We start from the raw sequence: 25,697 nt of genomic DNA on the forward strand, positions 1-25,697 counted from the left end.
TTGTGCTGTCAGTGTAGAGCCCTGTGACTCATGAACCACGGATCATGACCCAAGCTGAAATCAAGAGTTGGACGCTTAACCAACTGAATCATCCAGATACCCCTACAGAATTTTAAAACTAAGAGATTTTAAAATTCATTCAGTCTTAACACTTTCATTTTCAAAATGAAGAAACTGAATCCTAATGGCCTAATGTCTTACCCAGGGCCACACAGATAAAGAGAATAACTGGGAATAAAACATAGCTTTTCTATATCCAAATCTATTGCTCTTTGCACTATAAACCATGCTGCCTCTTCTAAGTTCTTAATATCAGTATTAAACTAAATACAGAACACCAAAAACAATAGACATATTTACCAGGAGATGAGAAAGGAGAGCTAGTCCTGACATAAGACACTGAGGTATTCTGGTCATTTTTAGGCTGCAACTTCATTTGTTTCTGTTTTCCTTTTGGACTACAATTAAAAATATAGAACAATGAACACTTTTTTTTTCTATTAGCAATAAAGATAGACAGTATGATACAAAATGCTTAAGCTGACCAAAGAAATGCCTATATTTAAAGTGAAATGCTTCAAATTAATAATATGACAAAGTTAAATTTCAATCATTAAAATAAAAAAATCAGTTTTTGGCATAATAAAACCAACTCCAACTTTACACACGTGAAAGAGTTTGTAAAAAAATTGTTTGGGTCTTTGGATCTTCTCAACCTATTCGATAAACTTTAAGAGATGAGGTAATACATACAAATGCCTTGAAAACATAAAATGCTACAATAGTGTAATATACCTAGGAGCTCTGCTACTAGACAACGAACTGCTGCTGCTTCTTGGACGTTTTCTGTACCGTGGCCTCCTCCTCTTCTGACTCTGGATTCCTGACTTATATTCAGAGATGATATTTTTAATATGACTTTCAAATAAGGCAGATAATCGCAGTGTCATGCTATAGATCTGAAAGGTAGAAACCAACTACTTTAATGATAAAATTTAAAAGTATAAACATGCCTGGGCCAATATCAGCATTATCCTTTCAGACAAAATCTATGTGCTATTTCATATACTTGAAAAACTCTTCCTAAAGAATTAAAATACCATTTTCATCTAAAAATTAACAAGATTTTTAAAAGATCAATCCAATGTTAAGAGTAGAAAAAAGATTCTCATACACTGCCAGTGAGTATTTTAATTGGAACATTTTAAAACAGCAATTTGCATTATGTACTCAAAATCTTAAAAATATACCTATCCTTTCACTAATAATTTTGCTTCTGGGAATTTATCCTAAGTAAATACCAGTGAATGGCACGCACAAAATAACTATGTTCAAGGATGTTAAAAATGAAAGCCAAAGCATTATTCATATAAAGTTAAAAAGTAGAAACCACCTAAATCTCTAGCACCAGGACACTGGTTAAATAACATAAAACAACCATACAGTAGAAAAGTACAGGAGACATTAAAACTCCTGTTTTCAAAGAGTCATAATGACATGGGAAAATGTTCATAATACATAAGCTGAAAAAAGCCTTCAAAATATAAAACTTACAGTTTTAAAGAGTATACAAACATATGTAAGTATAAACAGTATATAAACATCTGTGAGTATATATGTAGGAAATAAACCAAATGTGAAAAAATTATGCCTACAGAAATTACTGAAAATTCATTTTATATGAGGTGAAAGTGGGTAAATATATATCTAGTGCAAAACTGATTTAAAAGTTAATCCGATCCCAGTGATTAAAAAAAATTATTACTACTTTTTTGTTCTTAATATATTTAAGTTCTGACAAAACATAGGGAAGGTATTAAATGTGAGTATGAATAAACAGTTATCACTTCCCAACATGGTTCATTATTTGTTATAATAAAGGAAACATAAATACCCAGAGCTAATCCAAATATTTCATATAAATACTGTCAACCACTTTTATTTATAAAATTATTATTGGACATATTAAAGGGTACTTAAATTACTACCTCTCTTTTCTTTGACCTCTCTCTGAAAGACATAAGTATTACTAAAGAGTAATGAAGAGGCAGGTAGGAGAAAAGAAGTGCTTAATGTCAAAAGGACTATGCTAAGTGTATCTTTATTTAGCACACCTAATAAACTTGTTTCAGAGAAGATACAGAGAATCAAACTTCATTAACTATGTCAGAATTATAATATATACTTCTTCAGCAATTTTAAAACTAGTGAAAGAAAACTACCTGATACATATATAATTTAGTAAATGCTTAGATAATTAATCCACCTAATATTGTTTTTTCATACCCTTGACTTTTTATTAGAGGTATAAGCTTTGGAGTTGCTGAATATTTGGCGAACGTCCTTATAAAATTCCAGAGGACTACCATAATTTCCTGCTTCCAAAGTTTCTTTCACAGTGCTGAAGTCCATAGGAGTGTCTATAACATCTGAATTATCCTACAAAGAAGAATGTGTTATTAAATACACAGTATGGGTAACAATACTACATAATACAATGGTACTGAGATTTGCATCACCAATCAACCATGAAATAAACACACTACTTTTCAATCTGCCAACTATCTACCCCAACCAAAACCATTCATTTAAACAGTTTTTTTGATACGACCAAAACCATTCATTTACAGAGTTTTTTTGATAGCTCAGGAAAGCAGCAGGGGTGTTTGGGAGGGTCTCAGCCTTCACCCTTACACTGATAACCATATGATTCTCTCAAGAGACAGAAGAGAAAATGCACAGCCTCTGGCTTTACCCCTACGGAGTACATAATATGTAATTCCATTTCTTGCTTAAAGGTTGAAGCAATCTTCAATTCCCTGGCAAAGTGCTCAATGAAGGTAGAAGATGGGATTATTCACATATAATTAAATAGTTCCATGTCACAAATTAGCTACATATTTCCAAGATATTCCCAGCTATGAGGGCAATCTACCTAAAATGTCATTAGTTGAAGGTCAAAGTCAAACTGGCCATGTCTGTGCCTACCTCCTATCTTTCTGCTTTTTAATGAATGTGACACTTGTGCTTTATTGAAGGTCTGCAGTCTCATAAATTCAGAATTAGTTTGACTTTGAGTAGGGGAGAGAGAAGACTCTATTTTAACCTAAATCTGTCCAGCCTAGTTAAGATTCGCCTAGGGTTATCATATGGAATGACATCTAAAACTTATGTATAACACAACCATCAATAAAAAACATACTGGAATGAAAACCATAGTCAGTATTAGATCCCTTATCCTATTTAGAATTATTAAGTAAAACTACATTTCTTTCAAAGAAGAAGCCAAAGAATCAGAAGAATGGGCAGAGGAAAAGCATTATAAAAAAAGAGAAAATATTTTTCCAAGTGTAAGAAACCATGATTGCTCTTAATCTATCTTAATTTTTTTTTGCTTAAATTCTAACAACTAGAAGTATATTCCAACATAGTACAGCTTATGAAACAAATATCTTCATAGAGGAAAAATGTTAGAACTTGTTAATGTCACCAAAACTCAAAAGACTGAGTAAGTTTGATGAATGAAGTCCCAATGGGTACAATCAGCTGCAATACAGATATAATTATATTGTGTAACTGATGTTTTCTACTCTGCTACAGTAACTCTAGATCTATAAAAACAAATAAACATGTATGCAGATGCCACAAAGAACACACCTAACAACACATGTTGATTTTAAAAACAAAATATAAACAACCAAAAAAAATCAAAGATAAAAAGACAGTAAGAAGAACTGGAAAACAGCTTTACACATTATAAAAGTTTCATTTACAGTATGGAAATTTTAAAAAGTAAAACAGTGCAGAAACAACTACTATATGTCTTTTGAGAGACAACTAGGTCTACCTCAGAAAGAGATGGCTCTTGTTGTCTTTCTGGAACAACTGATTCTGAGGATTCTCCCTCTTGCTCCTGATGGCCCTATTAGGGTATAAAGAGGATATATTGTATTTCCAGACTAGACAACAAAATATCCATACTTGCAATGCAATTATGATTTAAATCTTAAAGATCCATAGGAATTCTGTTTTTCTTGACTGTACTTCAAGATGAAGGAATTCTACATTCATCCTTTCCTCTACTATGAGAAACACAAGATTAATTTATTCTACCCAAACTTCCTACAAACAAAACAAGCTTTGTTGAATATAATTTTGTTTATTATTTGAATATTTTTCTCAACTAAAACATGTCTATGCAGAAAATATTTGTTTATTAACTTCAAATACCTTTTCTCTGAATACATTAAAATAGATTTCCTATCTATGGTAAAAGGTTATTCAAAACATAAACAGATATACTCCTTTAAAAAAAGGAATCCTATAATTTAAGTTATTATGTTTTTATCTTTGATGAAAAGTAACATGGTATATATTGCTTATTCTAAGTGATAATATCGGATAACACATTTGCTATAATTGAAACAGGGCTGATATATGTTGCCAAGGGTCTCCAATGAATAGAAATGTAGTAGAAGTTAGTGAAATTTATTAAACAAATATCCAAAATAAAAGAATCGCAAAGATATTTACATTCAAATTTGGTTTACACGAAATTTACACACAAAGTACATGACAGGAATTTTAAAGTCATGATTAATCCCACTACCCACTTTCACAATTTAAAGATATAGAAAAAAGGAAGAAAGAGGAAGGGGAAAGGGGATGGAGGAAGGGAGGAAGAAGAGAAGAAAGAAAGGAAAAAAGGGAAAAAGTGACTTGTAACTAGATTTTAGCATGTATATTTATGGAAAATTACATATTGGCAATTATTTAAACAAGTGTATGTTTACTGGGTAAGAAAGATGATCAGCTGGCTGTCGAAATGGCTCTGAGTCTTCACGTTCATAAATGAGGCTCAACAGTTCTTTGCATTGTTTTCTCCAAGCATCAGGATTACACTTCAAAGACTGTCTTCTGCCTCGGCATTTGACCTGCAGATTTATATAGAATTATACTAAAAGCTCTTTTCTTAATTCTTCATTGATTTTCTCCTGTATTCCTAATGTTAATACATCTATATAACATAGAGCAGCTGCTATTTAAGTTTCTTAGTTTAGATTAGACATCATTCTCCCTGACAAAAATATAAACAATAAAAACTAGACAGTATATTCACAGAATGGCAAGAATTCTAGTATTCTGAATTTTCATGTTAAGAAAATTTGAACTACAAATAAAACCAAGTGGAACATTTTTTTCCTTTACAAGGTTAATAATCTTAATGCCTTAATATTTGTTGGTAATTAAGTATACCTGACAATGGCATCATAATTTTCTTAAAATTGAAACATATATATAATACATTTTATGTATATATTTATATATTAGGTATTTATTAGTTATATGTATTTATAGCTATTTATCTAATATCTATCTATCTATCTATCTATCATCTATCTATCTATATCCTTTGTTGTCATGATACATTCTAGCCCTTACTATTTGATGCTTTTCATATGATTTCCTTCAGTATCTCAAAGTAAATTTTCCTTACATCAAAGAAGTATTTGTCTAACTGCCATGGAGGGGAAGTGTACAGAACAGAGTTAACAGATATGAAGCTGCTATCTTTACCAGGGCTTGCTTATAAGGTTGAACTTCTGTTGGCATTCTGGGTACTTGGTACTTGAACCATTTCCTGTTTGTACAAACATTGTGATTTGTAATGAACACCTGCTTTCCTGTACTTTTCCTGTGTTTTCCTGCTTTCTGGGAGTCTGGAATCTTGGCATGTGCTAGTCAGTCTCTACATAACAAGTTCCCAATAAATTCCTTGGAGTCTGAGTCTCTAATCACATATATTTTGCTACATTTTCACTGCAGGGGGGAAGAGTGTGTTCTGTATGGCTCCTCAAAGAAGGGAGAGAGCATTAAAAAACCCTGCACACGGATTCCTCCAGACCCTGCCTATGTATATTTCACTGTGATCCAGCTGCATATCCTTATTGTGCCACTGCAATTAGCAATGAATCACAAGTATATATACTGAGTTTTGTGAGTCTTTATAGCAATTCTCCAAATAGGTGGAGTTGGTCTTAGGGATCCCTGACACAGGAAGCCTGAAAATTTTTCTTCTCAGCAGTTTACTGATTCACTCACCATTCTTCCAGATGAAGTACCAGGACCATCTGAATCTAAATCAACCATTTCTGTATCCTAAAATTAAAAGGAAAGAGTGGGAAAAGATATTAAGTTATATTCAATTCAATTCAATTCAATTATCTTACAAATTTGATAAAAATTTACAAATAAATGGCAAATACAATCACAATTAACGTCCTCATTAGAGCAGGCAACAAGCAGAACAAAGTTTGAAGTGACAATTACTCCAAACTTTGCCTATATGCTAGATACAAGCTGGAAAATATACTCAGAGAGTAAATAAGGTTTCTCTTTAAATCAGAATAGGAAATGAAAAAAAAGTACAATGACTGGTATCTAAAGCTGTACTTAATGTTAGTACTAAAAAAAAGTTATTCTATATGACATGCTATTTAATACATTATAATCATGAGTTACTCATGATTAATCTAATACTATTTCAAAAAATACATCTATTTTCTATAGCAAAAATATGAATGTGTAGTAAAACCTAAAGATTCAGTCAAGCATCCCTCTGAGGGACAGTTATTTAATACAAGGAGGTAAGGTCCACACACCATTATTCACCTGGTGGTGGTGAAGCACATAGGTAATGCCTAGGAGAAAATAAAAGCAGCTCATGAGCTATTGGAACTCCTTTCCAATAAAATAAAGTTGCATTGCATTTTACCGTAATTTTCTATTTTAACCCAAGGAATGCTACATTGAGCAGGACACCACCAATTCATAATAAAAAACTCTCAAGGAAATAGGTGTAGAGGGAACATACCTCAACATAATAACTCCCACAACTAACATCATGATCAATAGTCAAAAACTAAAAGCTTTTTTTCTCAGATCAGGAACAAGATAAGAATACCCACTCTAGCCACTTCTATTTGACATAGTATTAGAAGTCCTTGCCACAGCGATTAGGTAAGAAAAACAAAATACATCCAAATCATAAAAAGAAGTAAAACTGTGTCTATTAGCAGATGATATATTACATACATAAAACCTTAAAGAGTCCACTGAAAAACTGTTAGAACTAATAAATGAATTCAGTATAGTTGCAGGATACTAAATCAATATACAAATATAAGTTGCATTTCTATAAACAAAGGACTATCAGAAAGCCAAATTAAGAAAACAATCTCATTTATAATTGCATCAAAAGGAATAAAATACCAAGGTATAAATTTAACCAAGGAGATAAATGATCTGTACACTAAAACAATAAGACATAGGTGAAAGAAACTGAAGACACAAATAAATACAGATACTCTGTGGTAATGAATTGGAAGAATGAATATTAAGATGTCCATAAGACTCAAAGCAATGTACAGATTACATACAATCCCTATCAAAATTCCAACAGCATTTTTCACAGAAATAGGAAAAACAACCCTAAAATTTGTATGAAACCACAAAAAAGGCTAATAGACCAACACAATCTTGAGAAAGAAAGACAAAGCTGGAGGCCTCAAACTTTTGGATTTCAAGATATATTACAAAGCTATGGAAACACAAACAGTATAGTATTGGTATAAAAAATATATGTATAAGAAAGCAGATAAAACAGAATAGAGAGCCTAGAAATAAACCGCTATGTATGGTCAATTAATTTTAAAAAAAGGAGCCAAGAATATACAATTGGGAAAGGACAGTCTTTTCAATAAATGGTGCTGGGAAAACTGGATATTCACATGCAAAATAATGAAACTTGATCCATATCTTATATCATATATAAAATTCAACTCAAGATCAGGAATTAAGATGGTGGAGTAGTAGTGGGACGCTATGTTTGCCTTGTCTTTTGAACACAACTAGATAAACATCAAATTATTCTGAACAACCAAGAAATCAAAGTGAGGACTGAGAGAACAAACTGCACATCTAGAGGGGGGAAAAATGGCCACACTGTGGAAGGTAGGAGCTGCAGAGAGTTGATTTGGGGAGAAAAGGATTGCAGGTGCTGTGGAAGGAAGGGAGCCCTGATCATAGAAAGAAGAGAGAGAGAGAGAGAGAGAGAGAGAGAGAGAGAGAGAATGAGAGGGAGGGAGAGAGAAAGCAACATGCAGGGGATTGTACAAGAAAAACTCTTCACCAAAATCACTGACTGGGAAAAGGGGAGGGGCTGATTATCACAAGTATTTATAAGCAGCAGGGTTCAAAGTCTGAAGTTTAAGAAGTTGAAACCATCACTGGGGTCATGCCTGGGGGGCTTAGTGGTGTCCTATGATGAAGGAGGCTAGAGGCAGAAGGGCGGACAGTGTGACCTGAAGATATACTGGGTTGCACCAGGAGAAACCGCTCCCCTTCTTGGAGGTGGCACTGACTCTCTGGACAAGAGACAGCAGAATGCATTGAGCAACCCTGTTAATTAACATAGCAGCAGAGGCACCTGCTAAAGCTGCTAACCTATCAGCTGCACTTCACCTTAAATTCAGAGCCCTTGCACGGTCATGCAACTGCTTTTCTGGGATAAACTGGCACCAGACACAATATGGCAAGATCCTCACCCAGTGGATCAGTGCAGGTCCATGCTGTGCTGGGTCCCTAAAATTTGTGGAGTTTTGAAACACAGTGTGCCTGAGATAAAAACTGCCGCTGGGTGGGCAGATGGCTCGGACACAGACAGGGTGAAGGCAGGATTCTGATGGCAGCCTGGGACACAAGAGGGATTGTATGCTCTTCTGTGAAGGCTTCCTGAACAGCAGTGGGCATGAACTCCCCTCTCTGGGGAGTACTGAGCTGGCTGACGCCAATTTCCCCCTGTTCATCAGCATGGACAGACTTCAGTGAGCATCACAGCACTCCTCAGGGGCGGATGGAGCTGCTTACACCAAGCTCTGCCCCACTGTGCCCTGCAGGTGCATCATTACCAGAGCAAGGTGGCCTGAGAACCAGTGCCACTAGGCCCCTCTCCCAGAAGATGAGCACAAACTCACTGCATTTACAAAGTCTACTGATCAGAGAGTGCTGCAAACCTTCAGCTTTAGTGGAAATAGGATCAGGCTTATTTAAACAAGAAGACCAAGGCACACCTAGTTAAAAATGCTACATAGTTGACAAGGTCCAAACACTCCACACTGCAGGAAAGGAGAAACTCTGCAGAGAACTGACCTGAAGGAAAGAGCAGCCAAAGCACGACAGCAGAGTGCACACTCTGAAAAACTTCCTGAAGCACCAGGCCCTGGAGAGTATATGTACTCTTCTTAATAAAGCCATTACTCTCAGGATCAGGAAATATAACAGGCTTTCCTAACACACATAAAAAAACAGTGACCCACAAAATAACAAGACAGAGGAATTCACACCAAAAGAAAGAACAAGAAGAGGTCATGGCCAGGGATTTAGTCAAAACAGATAAAAGTTAATATGCCTGAACAAGAATTTAAAATAATAACCATAAAGATACTAGCTGAACTTAACGGAAGCATAGAATATAGCAGATAATCCATTACTGCAGAAATAAGAGAACTAAAAGCTAGTCACGCTGAAATAAAAAATGGTATAACTGACTATAGATGCAAAATCAACGAATGTAATGACAATGAGGATGGACAAAACAGAGGAACAAATCAGTGATATAGAAGATAAAATTATGGAAAATAATGAAGCTGTAAAGAAGAGGGAAAGAAAAGTATGAGATCATCTATGTAGACTTAGGGAATTTAGTGATTCCATAAAGCATGATAACATTTGTATCATAGGAGTCCCAGAAGAAGAGAGGGGAAAGGGGGCAGAAGGTTTACCTGAGAAATTATATCTGAAAACCTTCATAATCTGGGGAAGGAAATAGACATCCAAATCCAGGAGGCACAGAGAAATCCCATCAAACTCAACAAAAGCCAACCAACACCAAGATGTATCAGAGTAAAATATTTAAAATATAGAGATGAGATAAGGAGAGGTGTCTGGGTGGCTCAGTTGATTAAGCCTCCAACTACTGATTTCAGGCTCAGAGCACAATCTCATCGTTCATGGGATCAAGCCCTCTGTGCTGAAAGCACAGAGCCTGCTTGGGATTCTCTCTCTCTCTCTCTCTCTCTCTCTCTCTTTCTCTCTCTGCCCTTCCCCTGCTCACACACACACACTCTCTTTCTCTCAAAATAAGTAAATAAGACATTAAAAAATAGAGATAAGGAAAAAAATCCTGAAAGCAAGGGAAAAGAAAACCCTAATCTATAAGTGAAGACAAATCAGGTTCACAGCAAATCTTTCCAGAGAAACTTGGCAGGCCAGAGGGGAGTGGCATGGTATATTCAACATATTGAAAGGGAAAACATGAAGCCAAGAATACTTTATCCAGTAAGGCTGTCATTCGGAATAGATGGAGAGTTAAAGTGTTTCCCCAAACAAAAACTAAAGAAGTCTGTGACCACTAAGCCAGCCCTGCAAGAAATATTAAAGGGGACACTTTGAGTGGGAAAGAAAGAACCAAAGCGACAAAGACTAGAAAGGAACAGAAAAAAATCTCCAGAATCAGTGAGTTTACAGGTAATACATTGGCACTAAATTCTTATCTACCAATAATTACTCTGAATGTAAATGGACTAAATGTTTCAATCAAAAGATGTAGGGCACCAGAATGGATAAAAAAATTAGACCCATCAATATACTGCTTACAAGAGACTCGTTTTAGATGTAAAGACATCCCCAGATTGAAAGTGAGGGGATGAAGAACCATCTACCACACTAATGGACATAAAAAGAAAGCCAGATACCCACACTTACATCATACAAACTAGATTTTAAACCAAAGACAAAAGATAAAGAAGGGCACTATATTATAATACAGGGGTCTATCCAACAAGAAGAACTGACAATTGTAAATATTTATGCCCCCAACTTGGATGACTCTAATATATGAACTGATTAATAACAAACACAAAGAAACTCACTTATAATAACATGATAATAGTAAGGGGCTATAACACGCTATTCACAGCAGTGGACAGATCATCTAAGTAGAAAATCAACAAGGAAACAATGGCTTTGAAAAATACACTGGACCAGATGGACTTAACAGATATATTCAGAACATTTTATCCTAAAGCAGCAGAATACACATTCTTTTTGTTTTCAATTTTTTTAATGTTTATATTTTTGAGAGAGAGACAGAGTGCAAATGGGGGAGTGGCAAAGACAGTGGGGGAGACACAGAATCCAAAGCAGGCTCCAGGCTCTGAGCTGTCAGCACAGAGCCTAATGTAGGGCTCGAACTAATGAACTACCAGATCATGACCTAAGCTGAAGTCAGATGCTTAACTGACTGAGGCACCCAGGCACCCTGAATACACATTCTGTGCAAATGCACATGGAACATTCTCCAGAATAGATCACACACTGGGTCACAAATGAGGCCTCAATAAGTACAAGTACAAAAAGATTGAGATCATACTATGCATATTTTCAGACCACAAGCTATGAAACTTTAAGTCAACTAAAAGAAAAAAATTTGGAAATACCAAACCCACAATACATGAAGGTTAAACAACATCCTACTAAAGAATGAATGTGTAACAAGGAAATTAAAGGAAAATTTAAAAAATACATGGAAGCAACAGAAAATGAGAATATGACAGTCCAAAACCTTTGTGATGTAGTAAAGCTGGTCTTAAGAGGGAGTATAGAGCAATATATTCTTACCTCAAGAAGCAGGAAAAGTCTCAAATATACAATCTGACCTTACACCTAAAGGAGCTAGAAAAGGAAAAGCAAAGGAGCACCTGGGTGGCTCAGTTGGTTGAGCATCCAACATTGGATCAGGTCATGACCTTGCAGTTTGTGAGTTGGAGCCCCACGTCAGGCTCACTGCAGTCAGTGCAGAGCTTGCTTCAGATCCTCTGTATCCTTCTCCCTCTGCCCCTCTCCCACTTGCACTCTCTCAAAAATAAACATTAAAAAAAAAGAACAGCAAATAAAGCCAAAAACAAGCAGAAGGGAAATAAATTACATGGAAACAAACAAAAAAACAGAACAGATCAATGGAACTAAGATCTATTTCTTTGAAAGAATAAAATTGATGAACTCCTAGCCAGATGTATCAAAAAGAAAAGGGAATGGACGCAAGGAAATAAAATCACAAATGAAAGAGGAGAGGTCACAACCAAAACCACATAAATACAATTATAAGAGAATACTATGAAAACTTATATGCCAACAAACTGGGAAATGTGGAAGAAATGGATAAATTCTTAGCATCATACAAACTACCTAACTCTGAAACAGAAAGAAATAGAAAATTTGAACAGACCCATAACCATCACAGAAATTGAATCAGTAATCAAAAACCTCCCAACAACTAAAGTCCAGGGCCAGATGGCTTGCCAGGGGAATTCAACCATACATTTAAAGAAGAGTTAATACCTATTTTTCACAAAATGTTCCAAAAAATAGAAATGAAGGAAAGCTTCCAAACTCCTTCTACAAGGCTAGCATTACCTTGATTCCAAAAAGCCAACAAAGGCCCTACTAAAAAGGAGAATTATAGGCCAATATCTCTGATGAACATGGATGCAATAATTCTCAATAAGATATTAGCAAATAAAATCCAAGAGTACATTGAAAAATTATTCACCATGATCAAGTGGGATTTATTCCTGGGTTATGGCATGGTTCAATATTTGCAAATCAATCAACGTGACACACCACATTAATAAAAGAAATAAGAACCATATGATCCTGTCAATAGATACAGAAAGAGCATTTAAAAAAAATACAGTATCCATTCTTGATTAAAACCATCAACAAAGTAGGGACAGAGGGAACACAACTCAGCATCATAAAGGCCATATTCAAAAGACCCATGACTAGTACCATCCTCAATGAGATTTCCCCCTAAGGTCAGGAACACAACAGGGATGTCCACTGTCACCGTTGTTATTTAACATAGTACTAAATTTACTAACCTCAGGAATCAGACAAATCAGACAAATAAAAGGCATCCAAATTGAAAAGCTTTCACTATTTGCAATGACATGATACTCTGTGTAGAAAACCTAAAAGACTCCACCAAAAAATTACTGGAACTAATACACAAATTCAGTAAAGTCACAGGGTATAAAATTAACATACAGAAATCTGTTGCACTCAGATACACCAATAATGAACCAGCACAAAGAGAAGTCAAGGAATTGATCCCACTTACAATTGTACCAAAACCCATAAGATACCTAAGAATAAACATAACCAAAGAGGCAAAAAGAAATATACCCTGAAAACTATAAAACAGTTATGAAAGTAATTGAGGAGGACACCAAAAATGTAAAAACATTCCATTCTCTTGAATTGAAAGAAAAAATATTGTTAAAATGTCCATACTACCCAAAGCAATCTATACATTTAATTCAATCCCTATAAAAATACCACCAGCATTTTTCACAAAACCTGAACAATCCTAAAATTTGCATGGAGCCACAAAGACCCCAAAGTAGCCAAAGCAATCCTAAAAAAGGAAAGCAAAGCTGGAGGCATCACGACTCTGGACTTTAAGCTATATTACAAAGCTATATATATAGTCCTCCAGACAGTATGATACTGGCACAAAAACAGATTAATAGAACAGAATAGATTAATGGAACAGAATATAAAACCCAGAAATGGACCTACAAGTCTATGGTCAACTAATCTCTAACAAAACAGGAAAGAATATTCAGCGGAAAATAGTATCTTCAACAAATGGTGTTAGGAACACTGGACAGCAACATACAGAAAAATGAAACCACTTTCTTATACCACACGCAAAAATAAATTCAAAATGGATGAAAGACCTAAATGTGAGACAGGAAATCATCAAAATTCTAGAGGAGAACACAGGCAGCAACCTCTTTGACCTTGGCCAGAATAACTGCTTACTAGACACATCTCCAAAGGCAAGGGAAACAAAAGCAAAAATGAACTATTGGGACTTAAGATAAAAAAGCTTATGTACAGTGAAGAAGACACTAACAAAACTAAAAGACAACCTATGTAATGGGAGAAGAGATTTACAAATAACATACTAGTAAAGGGTTAGTATCCAAAATCTATAAAGAACTTATCTAACTCAACACACAAAAAATAAATAATCCAGTTAAGAAATGGGCAGAAGACATGAACAGACATTTTACCAAAGAAGACATACAAATGGTTAGCAGACACACAAAAACATGCTCCATATCACTCATCATCAGGGAAATACACATTGAAACCACGTTGAGATACTAGCTCACAATTGTCAGAATGGCCTAAATTAATAATAGAGGGAACAAAGGATGTTGGTGAGGATGCAGAGATAGGGGAACCCTCTTACACTGTTGGTGGGAATTCCAGGTGGTGAAGTCACTCCAGAAAAAGTTAAAAATAGAACTACCCTATGATCCAGGAATTGCATTACTAGGTACTTACCCAAAGGATACAAAAAAAAAAAAAAAACCCCAAAAAACAAAAAAGCAAAAACAGATTCAAAGCGGCACATGCACCCCCATGTTTATAGCAGCATTGTCAACAATAGTCAGATTATGGAAAGAGCCCAAATGTCCATCAACTGATGAATGGATAAAGAAGATGTGGAATACATATACACAATGGAATATTACTCAGCTATCAAAAAGAATGAAATTTTACGATTTGCAACAATATGGATGGAACTAGAGTATATTATGCTAAGTGAAAAAGACAGAGAAAGACAAATACTGTATTATTTCACTCATATTTGGAATATAAGAAAGAAAACAGATGAACACAGGGGAAGGGAAAAGAGAGAGAAAGAGAGAAGCTAGAGAACAAACTGAGGGCTAATGGAGGGAGGTGGGCAGGGGATGGCTATTTGGTGAGGGGTGTCAAGGAGGGCACTTGTGATGAGCACTGGGTATTATATGTAAGAGAAGAATCACTAAATTCTACACCTGAAACCAATTTTACCATGTATGTTAACTAACTAGAATTTAAGTACAAAAATTGAAATAAAAAATAATAAATTCTATTATCTAAAACTAAAATAAATACATATATGCATAAATGAATAAAACTAAAAATGGATTAAAGACTTGTAATAAGACATGAAATCATAAAACTCCTAGAAGAAAAACACAAGGGGTAAGCTCATTGACATTGGTTTTGGCAATGAATTTCTTTTGGATTTGATAAAACCCAAAGGCAACAAAAAATAGCAAAAGAAAAGAAAACGACTGGGACTGTATCAAACTAAAAAGCTTCTGCATATCAAAGAAAACCATCAGCAAAATGAAAAGGCAACCTACTGAGTGGGAGAAAGTATTTGCAAATCTTATATCCAATAAGGGTCAATATCCAAAATATCTAAAAATCCCATACAACTACATAATAAAATGAAAATCCCATTAAAAAATGGGCATTGGAAGTGAATAGACATTTTTATAAAGAAGAAATCCAAATGACCAACACATAGTGAAAAGTGCTCAATATCACTAATCATAAAGGAAATGCACACCAAAACCACAATGAGACATCACCTCTCAGGTATCAGAATGACTCTCATCAAGAAGACAAGAGATAACAAGTGTTGGTAAAGATATGGAGAAAAAGAAACCCTTGAGCACTGTTGGTGGGAATGTAAACTGCTATAGCCACTGTGGAAAACAGTATGGAAGTTCCTCAAAAAGGTAAAGATAGATCTATCATATGATCCAGCAATTCCACTTCTGGATAAATATCCAAAGGAAATTAAAACAGGATTATCAAAGAGATAAAGTTGCATCACATGTTCACTGCAGCATTATTCACAACAGCCAAGATAGGGAAACAACATAAGTGTTGTCAACAGATGGATGAATAAAGAAGATGTGATATATACAAACAATGGTATATTATTGAGTCTTGAGAAAAAGGTAAACCTGCCATTTGTGACAATATGGGTGGACATTGAGGGCATTATGCTAAGTGAAATGAGCCAGAGAAAAACAAATACTGGATGGTATCAGTTATACATGGAACGTTTAAAAACAGTGAAACTCACAGAAACAGAATAGGAAAGTGGTTGCCAGGGTCTGGGTGGTAAGAGAAATGAGGAGGGATTGGTAAAACTGTAAAGATTTTCAAGAATATGAATAAGGTCTGAGTATCTAAGGATCTAATGTAAAACATGGTAACCATAACTGACAAAACCATATTGTATAATTGAAATTTGATAAGAGAGAACTTAAATGTTTTCACCAAAAGAAAAAGACAAAGTTGTTCACTTAAATTTTACTTTAATTTTCTATTCTAAAACAAATATGTCACTCTGAGGAGAAATTCTTGCTACATCAGATCCTGAGTCAAAATACATTTTTGTGAAATGTCAGATAAATTATCAGAAATAAAAATAATTTTTTCATTAGTTTCAGAAGAATATCTAACTGGCATATTTCCATTTTCCTTATTATGTGAATAATAACATTTAACACTGATAATACAATGTTCTATACCAATTACACTTTCATGAAAAAGTAAAAAAAACAACAACACTGGAACAGAGAACAAACTGATGGTTGTCAGAGGGAAAAGGGATGAAGCTGATGAGCACAATGGGTGAAGGGGAATGGGAGATACAGGCTTCCAGTTATGGAATGAATAAGTCACATGAATAAAAGGCACAGCAGAGGAAATGAAGTCAGTGATATTGTAACAGTGTTGTATGGTTACACATGGTAGCTCCACTTGTGGTGAGCATAGCATAACATGTAGAGAAGTTGGTGTATACACTATGGTGTATGTCTGAAACTAATGTAACATTGTGTGTCAACTATACTCAAAAAAATTTAAAAAACAAATAAATAAAAACAAAATGGGCAGAGAATCTAAATAGACATTTATCCAAAGAAAATATAGATGACTGGTATGTGAAAAGTTGCTCAACATCAATAACCATCAGGGAAATGCAAATCAAAACCACAATATCATCAAACACTTGTTAGAATGGCTTTTATCAAAACAACACAAAACAAAACAAAAACAAAAACAAGAAATAACAAGTGTTGGTTAGGATTTAGAGAAAAGGGAACACTTGTGCAGTGTTGGGGAAAATTGGTGCAACCTATGTAAAACACTATGGAGGTTCCTCAAAAAATTAAAAGAAAAGAGCTACATTATGATCTAGAAATTCCACTTCTGTTTTTATCCAAAGAAAATGAAAACATTAACTCTAAAAGATATACATATATTTATTGCAGGATTATTTACAACAGCCAACATATAGAAACAATGTTAAGTATCCATTAAGGGGTAAAATGATAAAGAAAAAAATGGTATATATACCTAATGGAATATTATTCAGCCATAAAAAGGAAACTTTCCATTTGGGACAAAAATAGATGGACCTTGAAGGCATTTTGCTAAGTGAACAGAAGTCAGAGAAAAGCATCTATAATCTCATATGTAGAATAAAAAAATCATTTATAGGAGGAGCCAAGATGGCGAAACAGCATGGAAGTTTGTGTGTCTTGCATCCATAAAATACAGCCAGAACAACACTAAACCATCCTACACACCTACCTAGAAAACTGATTGAAAGATTAACACAACAATCTGCAGAACCTGAACCACAGAATTCAGCAGGTATGTGGCAAAGAGAGGTGAACTTGGGGAGAAGCTGGTGGAGGGCAGGGAGCCGCCTTGGCAGGGGGAGAGAGGACGGAGGTTCAGGCGGGGGAGAATACAAGAAAAGAACTCCTCCCAAAAAGCAGCTGGAGAGAACGTGAAAACTTCGAAATAGCCACAGGGACTAAACTAAAAAGGGAGAAAAGAGAAAGGAGATGGTTTAAATTCCATTAAGACTGTAAACAACGGGAGTGCAAAGGCTGCAACTCTGCAGCTCGATATCTGGCACTGATCTGGTGGGAAGGGCAAATCCCCACATGGGGAAAAGTGGTTCCACTGCTGGAAGGACATTTGGTAGAGACTGTTGAAGCCACCTGATCCCAGAAGACCCCAGAAAACAGCCACATTCGCTGGTGCTGGAACAAAGTCGTTAATTGTGAAGCCTGGTGCCAAATGTGTTGTGATTTTCCATAATCCCTGAAAAGATGCTACTACACTATCTCACAAACTATTTCTGGGGCAGGCTGGCAACTGGCCACAGTCTCAGGGCACTAGCAGCAGCAGGGTCCAGTAGGCATTCCTGGGTACAGCAGGCATACAGCCATTGCTCAGTGAGACCCTCCAGCAGAGGGACAAAATGAGTCACCCTGCAGTTCTTCAGAACTTAAGGGGCCAGGGAAAACAGCTGCAACTGAGAAAAAAACCTGGGAGAGAGGTATTGCCTGGGGCTTTGTCACAGACAATGAAGAAGCCAGGAGTGGACAAAAGCTGAAGACAGAGGACAGGTGTACAATTGCTGATCAGAGAGAACAGAGTTCCCATACTAGAGACTGGGTAAGCTGAGTGACACCATTTTCACCACTCCTGCACATGCACATACACACCAACCAGCACTGCAACAATCCACCCCAGTAGGCTAGCAGTGCCATCTAGTGGAGAACGGAGCCATTACTCTGAGCCCCACCCAACTGGGCTAACCTCGCTCTTCAAGAACACAAGTCTCACCGCCTACTTAGTTTATGGACTATAAAGTGCTACATAGTCTGACTTCTAGGGGAAAACGAAGTAATTTTAGTCTAATTTCAATCTGTTAGCAGACTCATCTATTCAATTTTTTTTCTTTATATTCTTTCTCTTTTACACTATTCTTTTTCTTGAATACAGAAAAAGAAAATATCATTTTTATTTTCAATTTTCATTAAGAATATTTTCCTTAGTTTTTTCTATATTTTTTACTTTTGTGTAAATTTTTTCATTCTATCTTACTTCCATCATTCTATTTTAGTCTACTGCAGTGTATTCACCTTTTCAAATTTTCAAAATATTTCCTTGTTTTCTTTTTTTCCCTTTTTCTCTTTATCGCCTCCTTTCTTTTTCTTGAATGCAGGAATTGAAAAACTTCATTTTCACTTTCAATGTCTATTAAAAATATTTTTATTTATTTTTTACAATGTTTTTTGCTTTTATGTAGTCTTTTTCAAATTCTATTTTACTTCCATCATTCTATTTTAGTCTACTACAGTGTATTAACTTTTTCAAATTTTCAAGAGTCCTTTTTTTTTCTTTTTATACTTTTTCATTGCTTTCTTCAATACAGAAAGAGAAAAAAATTCATTTTTATTTTTAATTTTTATTAAAAGTATTGCTTTCCTACTATATTCTTTACTTTTGTGTAAATTTTTTCAAATTCTATTTTACTCCCATCATCTCATTGTAGTGTACTTCAGTGTATTCATTTCTCAAATTCTTAAACGATTTCCTTTTTTTTTCCTTTTTTTTTTCTCTAATCTGTCAAACCACTTTCAATACACAGACCAAAACAGACCTAGGATATAGCATCATTTATCAGATATGCGTGTGTGTGTTCTAATTTTAATATTTATTTAATTTTCATTTTTTAAATTTTTTTTCTACCTCATTAATTCCTTTTCTCCCTTCAAAATGACAAAATGAAGGAATTCACCCCAAAAGAAAGAGCATGAAGAAACAACAGGCAGGTAATTTAACCAAAACAGATATAAGCAAGAGGTCTGAACCAGAATTTAGAATCGTGATAATAAGAATACTAGCCGGAATCGAAAATAGATTAGAATCCCTTCTGTAGAGATAAAAGAAGTGAAACACAGAATGAAATTAAAAATGATATAACTGAGCTGCAAACACGGATGGATGCAGTGGCAGCAAGAATGGAACAGACAGAACAATTAGCAATATAGAGGACAATCTTATAGAGAATAATGTAGCAGAAAAAAAGAGTGACATAAGGCAAAAGAGCACGATTTAAGAATTACATAAATCAGTGACTCATTAAAAAGGAACAACATCAGAATCATAGGGGTCCCAGAAGAGGAAGACAGAGAAATAGGGGTAAAAGGGTTATGTGAGAAAATCATAGCAGAAAACGTTCCTAACCTGGGGAAAGACACAGACATCAATCCAGAAAGCACAGAGTACCCCCATTAGATTCAAGAATAACAAACCATCAACAAGGCATGTATCATAGTCAAATTCACAAAATGCTCAGGCAAGGAGAGAATCATGAAAGCAGCAAGGGAAAAAAAAGTCCCTAACCCACAAGGGAAGACAGATTAGGTTTGCAGCAGACCTATCCACAGAAACATGGCAGGCCACAGAGGACTGAGAGGATATATTCAGTGTGCTGAGTCAGAAAAATATGCAGCCAATAATTCTTTATCCAGCAAGGCTGTCATTCAAAATAGAAGGAGAGATAAAAAGTCTCCCAGACAAACAAAGTAAAAGGACTTTGTGACTACTAAACCAACCTGGCAAAAAATTTTAAGGGGTATTCTCTGAGGGAAGAAAAGATGAAAAAAAATATATAAAAATAAATAAAGACCAAAAGCAACAAAGATTAGAAAGGACCAGAGAACACCACCAGAAACTCCAACTCTACAAGCATCATAATGGCAATAAATTCATATTTTTCAGGACTCACTCTAAACTTCAATGGACTCAATGATCCAATCAAAAGACATAGGGGTAACACAATGGATAAGAAAACAAGATACATCTATTGACTGTTTACAAGAGACCCACTTTAGACCTAAAGACAACTTCAGATTGAAAGTAAGGGCATGGAGAACCATCTATCATGCTAATGGTCAACAAAAGAAAGTTTGAGTAGCCATACTTATATTGCACAATCTAGATTTTAAAATAAAGACTGTATCAAGAGATGCAGAAGGGCATTATATCATAATCAAGGGGTCTATCTACCAAGAAGACCTAACAATTGTAAACATTTATGTGCCAAATGTGGCAGCACCAAAATATACATCTCAATTAATCACAAACATAAACTCATTGAAAGTAATACCATAATAGTAGGAGACTTCCAACACCCCACTCACAGCAAAGGACATATCATCTAATCAAAAAGTCAACAAGGAAACAATGGCTTTGAATGACACACGGGACCAGATGGACTTAACAGATACATTGAGAACATTTCATCCTAAAGCAGCAGAATATACATTCTTCTCCAGTGCACATGGAAAATTCTACAGAATAGACCATATACTGGGACACAAATCAGCCCTAAGTAAGTACAAAAAGATAGAGATCATACTGTGCATATTTTCAGAGCATAATGCTATGAAACTCGAAAGCAACCACAAGAAAAAATTTGGAAAGGTAACAAATACTTGGAGACTGAAGAACATCGTACTAAAGAATGAATGGGCTAAACAAGATGTTAAAGAGGAAATTAAAAAGTATATGGAAGTCAATGAAAATGATAACACCACAACCCTAAACCTCTGGGCTGCAACAAAGGCTGTCATAAGAGGAAAGTATACAGCAATCCAGGCCTTCCTAAAGAAGGAAGAAAGATCTTAGATACATAACCTAACCTTATGCCTTAAGGAGCTAGAAAAAACAGCAAATAAAACCCAAAACCAGCAGAAGACAGGAAATAATAAAGATCAGAGAAGAAATTAATGCTATTGAAACAAAACAAAACAAAACAAAAAACCAGTAGAACACATCAATGAAACCAGAAGTGGGTTCTTTAAAAGAATTAACAAAATTGATAAACCACTAGCCAGTCTGATCAAAACAAAAAGGAAAGGACCCAAATAAATAAAATCAAGAATGAAAGAAGAGAGATCACAATCAACAGAGCAGAAATAAAAACAATAATGAGAATATTGTGAGAAATTATATGCCAATGAAATGGGTAAAATGGAAGAAATGGGTAAATTCCTAGAAACATATACACTACCAAAACTGAAACAAGAAGAAATAGAAAATTTGAACAGACCCATAACCAGTAAGTATATTGAATTCGTAATCAAGAATCTGCCAAAAAACAAGAGTCCAGGGCCAGATGGCTTTCTAGGGGAATTCTACCAAACATTTAAGGAAGAGTTAACACCTATTCTCTTGAAACTGTTCCAAAAAATAGAAATGGAAGGAAAACTTCCAAACTCTATGAAGCCAGAATTACCTTGATTCCAAAACCAGACAGAGACCCCACTAAAAAGGAGAACTATAGACCAATTTCCCTGATGAACACGAATGCAAAAATCCTCAACAAGATATTAGCCAACTGGATCCAACAATACATTAAAAAAATTATTAACCATGACCAAGTGGGATTTCTACCTGGGATGCAGGGCTGGTTCAATATCCACAAAACAATTAACATGATTCATCACATCAATCAAAGAAAGGACAAGAACCATATGATCCTTTCAATAGATGCAGAGGAAGCATTTGACAAAATACAGCATCTTGTCTTGATAAAAACCCCCAAGAAAATAGGGATAGAAAGATCATACCTCGAGATCATAAAAGCCATGTATGAACAACCCAATGCTAATATCATCCTCAATGGGGAAAACTGAGAGCTTTACCCCTAAGGTCAGGAACAAGACAGGGATGTCCACTCTTGCCACTCTTATTCAACACAGAATTGGAAGTCTTGGCCTCTGCAATCAGACAACACAAAGAAGTAAAAGGCATCCAAATTGGCCAGGAGGAGGTCAAACTTTCACTCTTTCCTGATGACATGATACTCTATAGGGAAAACCCAAAAGATTCCACCAAAAAACTGCTAGAACTGATTCATGAATTTAGCAAAGTTTCAGGATATAAAATCAATGCACAGAAATCGGTTGCATTCCTATACACCAACAATGAAGCAACAGAAAGAGAACTCAAGGAATCGTTCCCATTTATAGTTGTACCAAAAACCATAAAATACCTAGGAATAAATCTAACCAAAGAGGTGAAAAATCTATACACTGAAACCTATAGAAAGCTTATGAAAGAAATTGAAGAAGACACACAAAGAAAGGAAAAAGATTCCATGCTCCTGGATAGGAAGAACAAATATTGTTAAAATGTTGAAACTACCCAAAGCAATCTACATATTCAATGCAATCCCTATCGAAGTAACACCAGCATTCTTCACAGAGCTAGAACAAATAATCCTAAAATCTGTATGGAACCAGAAAAACCCTGAATAGCCAAAGCAAACTTGATAAAGGAAACCAAAGCAGGAGGCATCACAATCCCAGACTTCAAGCTGTAATCATCAAGACAGCATGGTACTGGCACAAGAACAGATACTCAGATCAATGGAACAGAATAGAGAACCCACAAATGGACCCACAAAGTATGGCCAACTAATCTTTGACAAAGCAAGAAAGAATATCCAATGGAATCAAGACAGTCTCTTCAGCAAGTGGTGCTGGGAAAACTGGACAGCAACATGCAGAAGAATGAACCTGGACCACTTTCTTACACCATACACAAAAATAAACTGAAAATGGATGAAAGACCTCAATGTAAAACAGGAAGCCATCAAAATCCTCGAGGAGAAAGCAGGCAAAAACCTCTTTGATCTTGGCCGTAGCAACTTCTTACTCAACATGTATCCAGAGACAAGGGAAATAAAAGCAAAAATGAACTCCTGGGACCTCATCAAAAGAAAAAGCTTCTGCACAGTGAAGGAAACAATCAGCAAAAGTAAAAGGCAATCGACAGAATGGGAGAAGATATTTGCAAATGACATACCAGATAAAGGGTTATTATCAAAAATCTATAAAGAACTTATCAAACTCAACACCCAAAAAACAATTAATCCAGTTAAGAAATGGGCAAAACACATGAATAGACACTTCTGCAAAGAAGACATCCAGATGGCCAACCAACACATGAAAAAATACTCAATATCACTCATCATCGGGGAACTACAAATCAAAACCACAATGAGATACCACCTCACACGTGTCAGAAAGGCTAACATTAACAACTCAGGTAACAACAGATGTTGGCGAGAATGCGGAGAAAGAGGATCTCTTTTGTATTGTTTTCGGAATGCAAGCTGCTGCAGCCACACTGGAAAACAGTATGGAGGTTCCTTAAAAAAACTAAAACTAGAACTACCCTTCGACCCAGCAATTGCACTACTAGGTATTTATCCAAGGGATACAGGTGTGCTGTTTTGAAGGAACACAAGAACCCCAATGTTTATAGCAGCACTATCAACAATGGCCCAAGTATGGAAAGAGCCCAAATGTCCATCGATGGATGAATGGGTAAAGAAGTGGTATATATATACAATGGAGTATTACTTGGCAATCAAAAAGAATGAAATCTTGCCACTTGCAACTACGTGGATGGAACCAGAGGATATTATGCTACGTGAAATCAGTCAGTCAGAGAAAGACAAAAATCATATGAAGTCACTCGTAGGAGGACTTTAAGACACAAAACAGATGAACATAAGGGAACAGAAAGAAAAATAATAAAAAACAGGGTGACATAACAGAAGAGACTCATAAATATGGAGAATAAACTGATAGTTATGGGAGGGGTTGTGGAAGGGGGAATGGGCTAAATGGTAAGGGGCACTAAAGAATCTGCTCCTGATATCATTTTTGCACTATACGCTAATTTGGACATAAATTTTAAAAAATAAAAAAATAAAACTTAATAAAAAAACAAAAAAAATTTAAAAAATCATTTATAGATTCACAAAACAGATTGGTAGTTGCCAGAGATGGGCAGAGTGGAGTGGGGAGCCAAAATAGGTGTAGTGGGTCAAAACATACAAGCTTCAGTTACAAAATAAATGAGTCTTGGGGATATAATATAAAATTGTTAAGAAAATGAATTTTAAAAGTTATTATATGAGAAAGTTAAAACAATGTACAGGTGACTAGTCTTAATTTGGTGATTCTTTCACAATATATACACATTTAGAATCATTTGTACATTTGAAACTAACATAATGTTTTATGTCCATTATACCTCAATAAAAATTAAAAACAGAAAAAAAAAATTGAAGATTTATTATTCTAGACATTAACAGTACAGATAATATAAATATGTAAAATATATCTATACAATGTCCATTTCAATAGTATCTTGCATGTTTGAATTACTCATCTTTGGGGCAAATTGTTTTCCACTAAAGACTTTTGAAATATTACATTCCATTATTGATTTCAGCCTCTTCTTGGTTTTTGCTTCTTTTTATCACAGCTTGCAATAAAAAATGGCTTTATGTAGGGGCACCTGGGTGGTTGAGTCAGTTGAGTGTCTGCTCCGGCTCAGGTCATGATCTCATGGTCTGTGGCTTAGAGCCCTGCATCAGGCTCTGTGCTGACAGCTCAGAGCCTGGAGTTGCTTGGGATTCTTTGTCTCCCTCTCCCTCGGCCCCTCCCCACTCTTTCACTCTCTTTCTATCTCTCAAAAATAAAAATTAAAAAAAAATTAAAAATTGGCTTTATGTAAATTGGGAATATGGCTGGGTGGGGAAATTAGTTATATGAAGGTCTGGTGTTAATACTAATTTGACTTCATTAAGAAAAACTGGCTTATGTTTATAAATTTCCATAATGTATATCAAATAGAAATTCCATGAAACTATTAAAAATGTAGACTTTCATACCTGAGATTTAAAAATACTTTAATATTTTACATATATGGTGTAGAAAATGTAACCCTATTAAAATTTCCAAAAACTAACTGTTCTTTTAAAATATTTAGTGCCTTGACTTGTTTTCTTTCTTTTTAAGATGAAATTTATTGTCAAA

The 25,697-nt window shown here is 35.2% G+C and overlaps 1 protein-coding gene across 7 annotated transcripts in view; it reads right to left on the reverse strand.

Moving 5' to 3' along the window:
• The window catches only part of BRWD3 (bromodomain and WD repeat domain containing 3), a 231,515-nt gene that overhangs the window by 38,818 nt on the left and 167,000 nt on the right, over positions 1–25,697 (reverse strand). For all 7 annotated transcript variants that reach the window (XM_049644693.1, XM_049644687.1, XM_049644686.1 and 4 more), the window contains 6 exons: positions 6,103–6,159; positions 4,794–4,934; positions 3,848–3,922; positions 2,287–2,439; positions 796–959; positions 361–458 (listed from right to left, as the gene is read on the reverse strand). In XM_049644693.1, the coding sequence (XP_049500650.1) occupies positions 361–458; positions 796–959; positions 2,287–2,439; positions 3,848–3,922; positions 4,794–4,934; positions 6,103–6,159 (688 nt within the window). The remainder of the gene's footprint in view (positions 1–360; positions 459–795; positions 960–2,286; positions 2,440–3,847; positions 3,923–4,793; positions 4,935–6,102; positions 6,160–25,697) is intronic.

The sequence above is a fragment of the Panthera uncia genome, chromosome X (assembly GCF_023721935.1).
Source record: "Panthera uncia isolate 11264 chromosome X, Puncia_PCG_1.0, whole genome shotgun sequence".
Taxonomy (NCBI): Eukaryota; Metazoa; Chordata; class Mammalia; order Carnivora; family Felidae; genus Panthera; species Panthera uncia.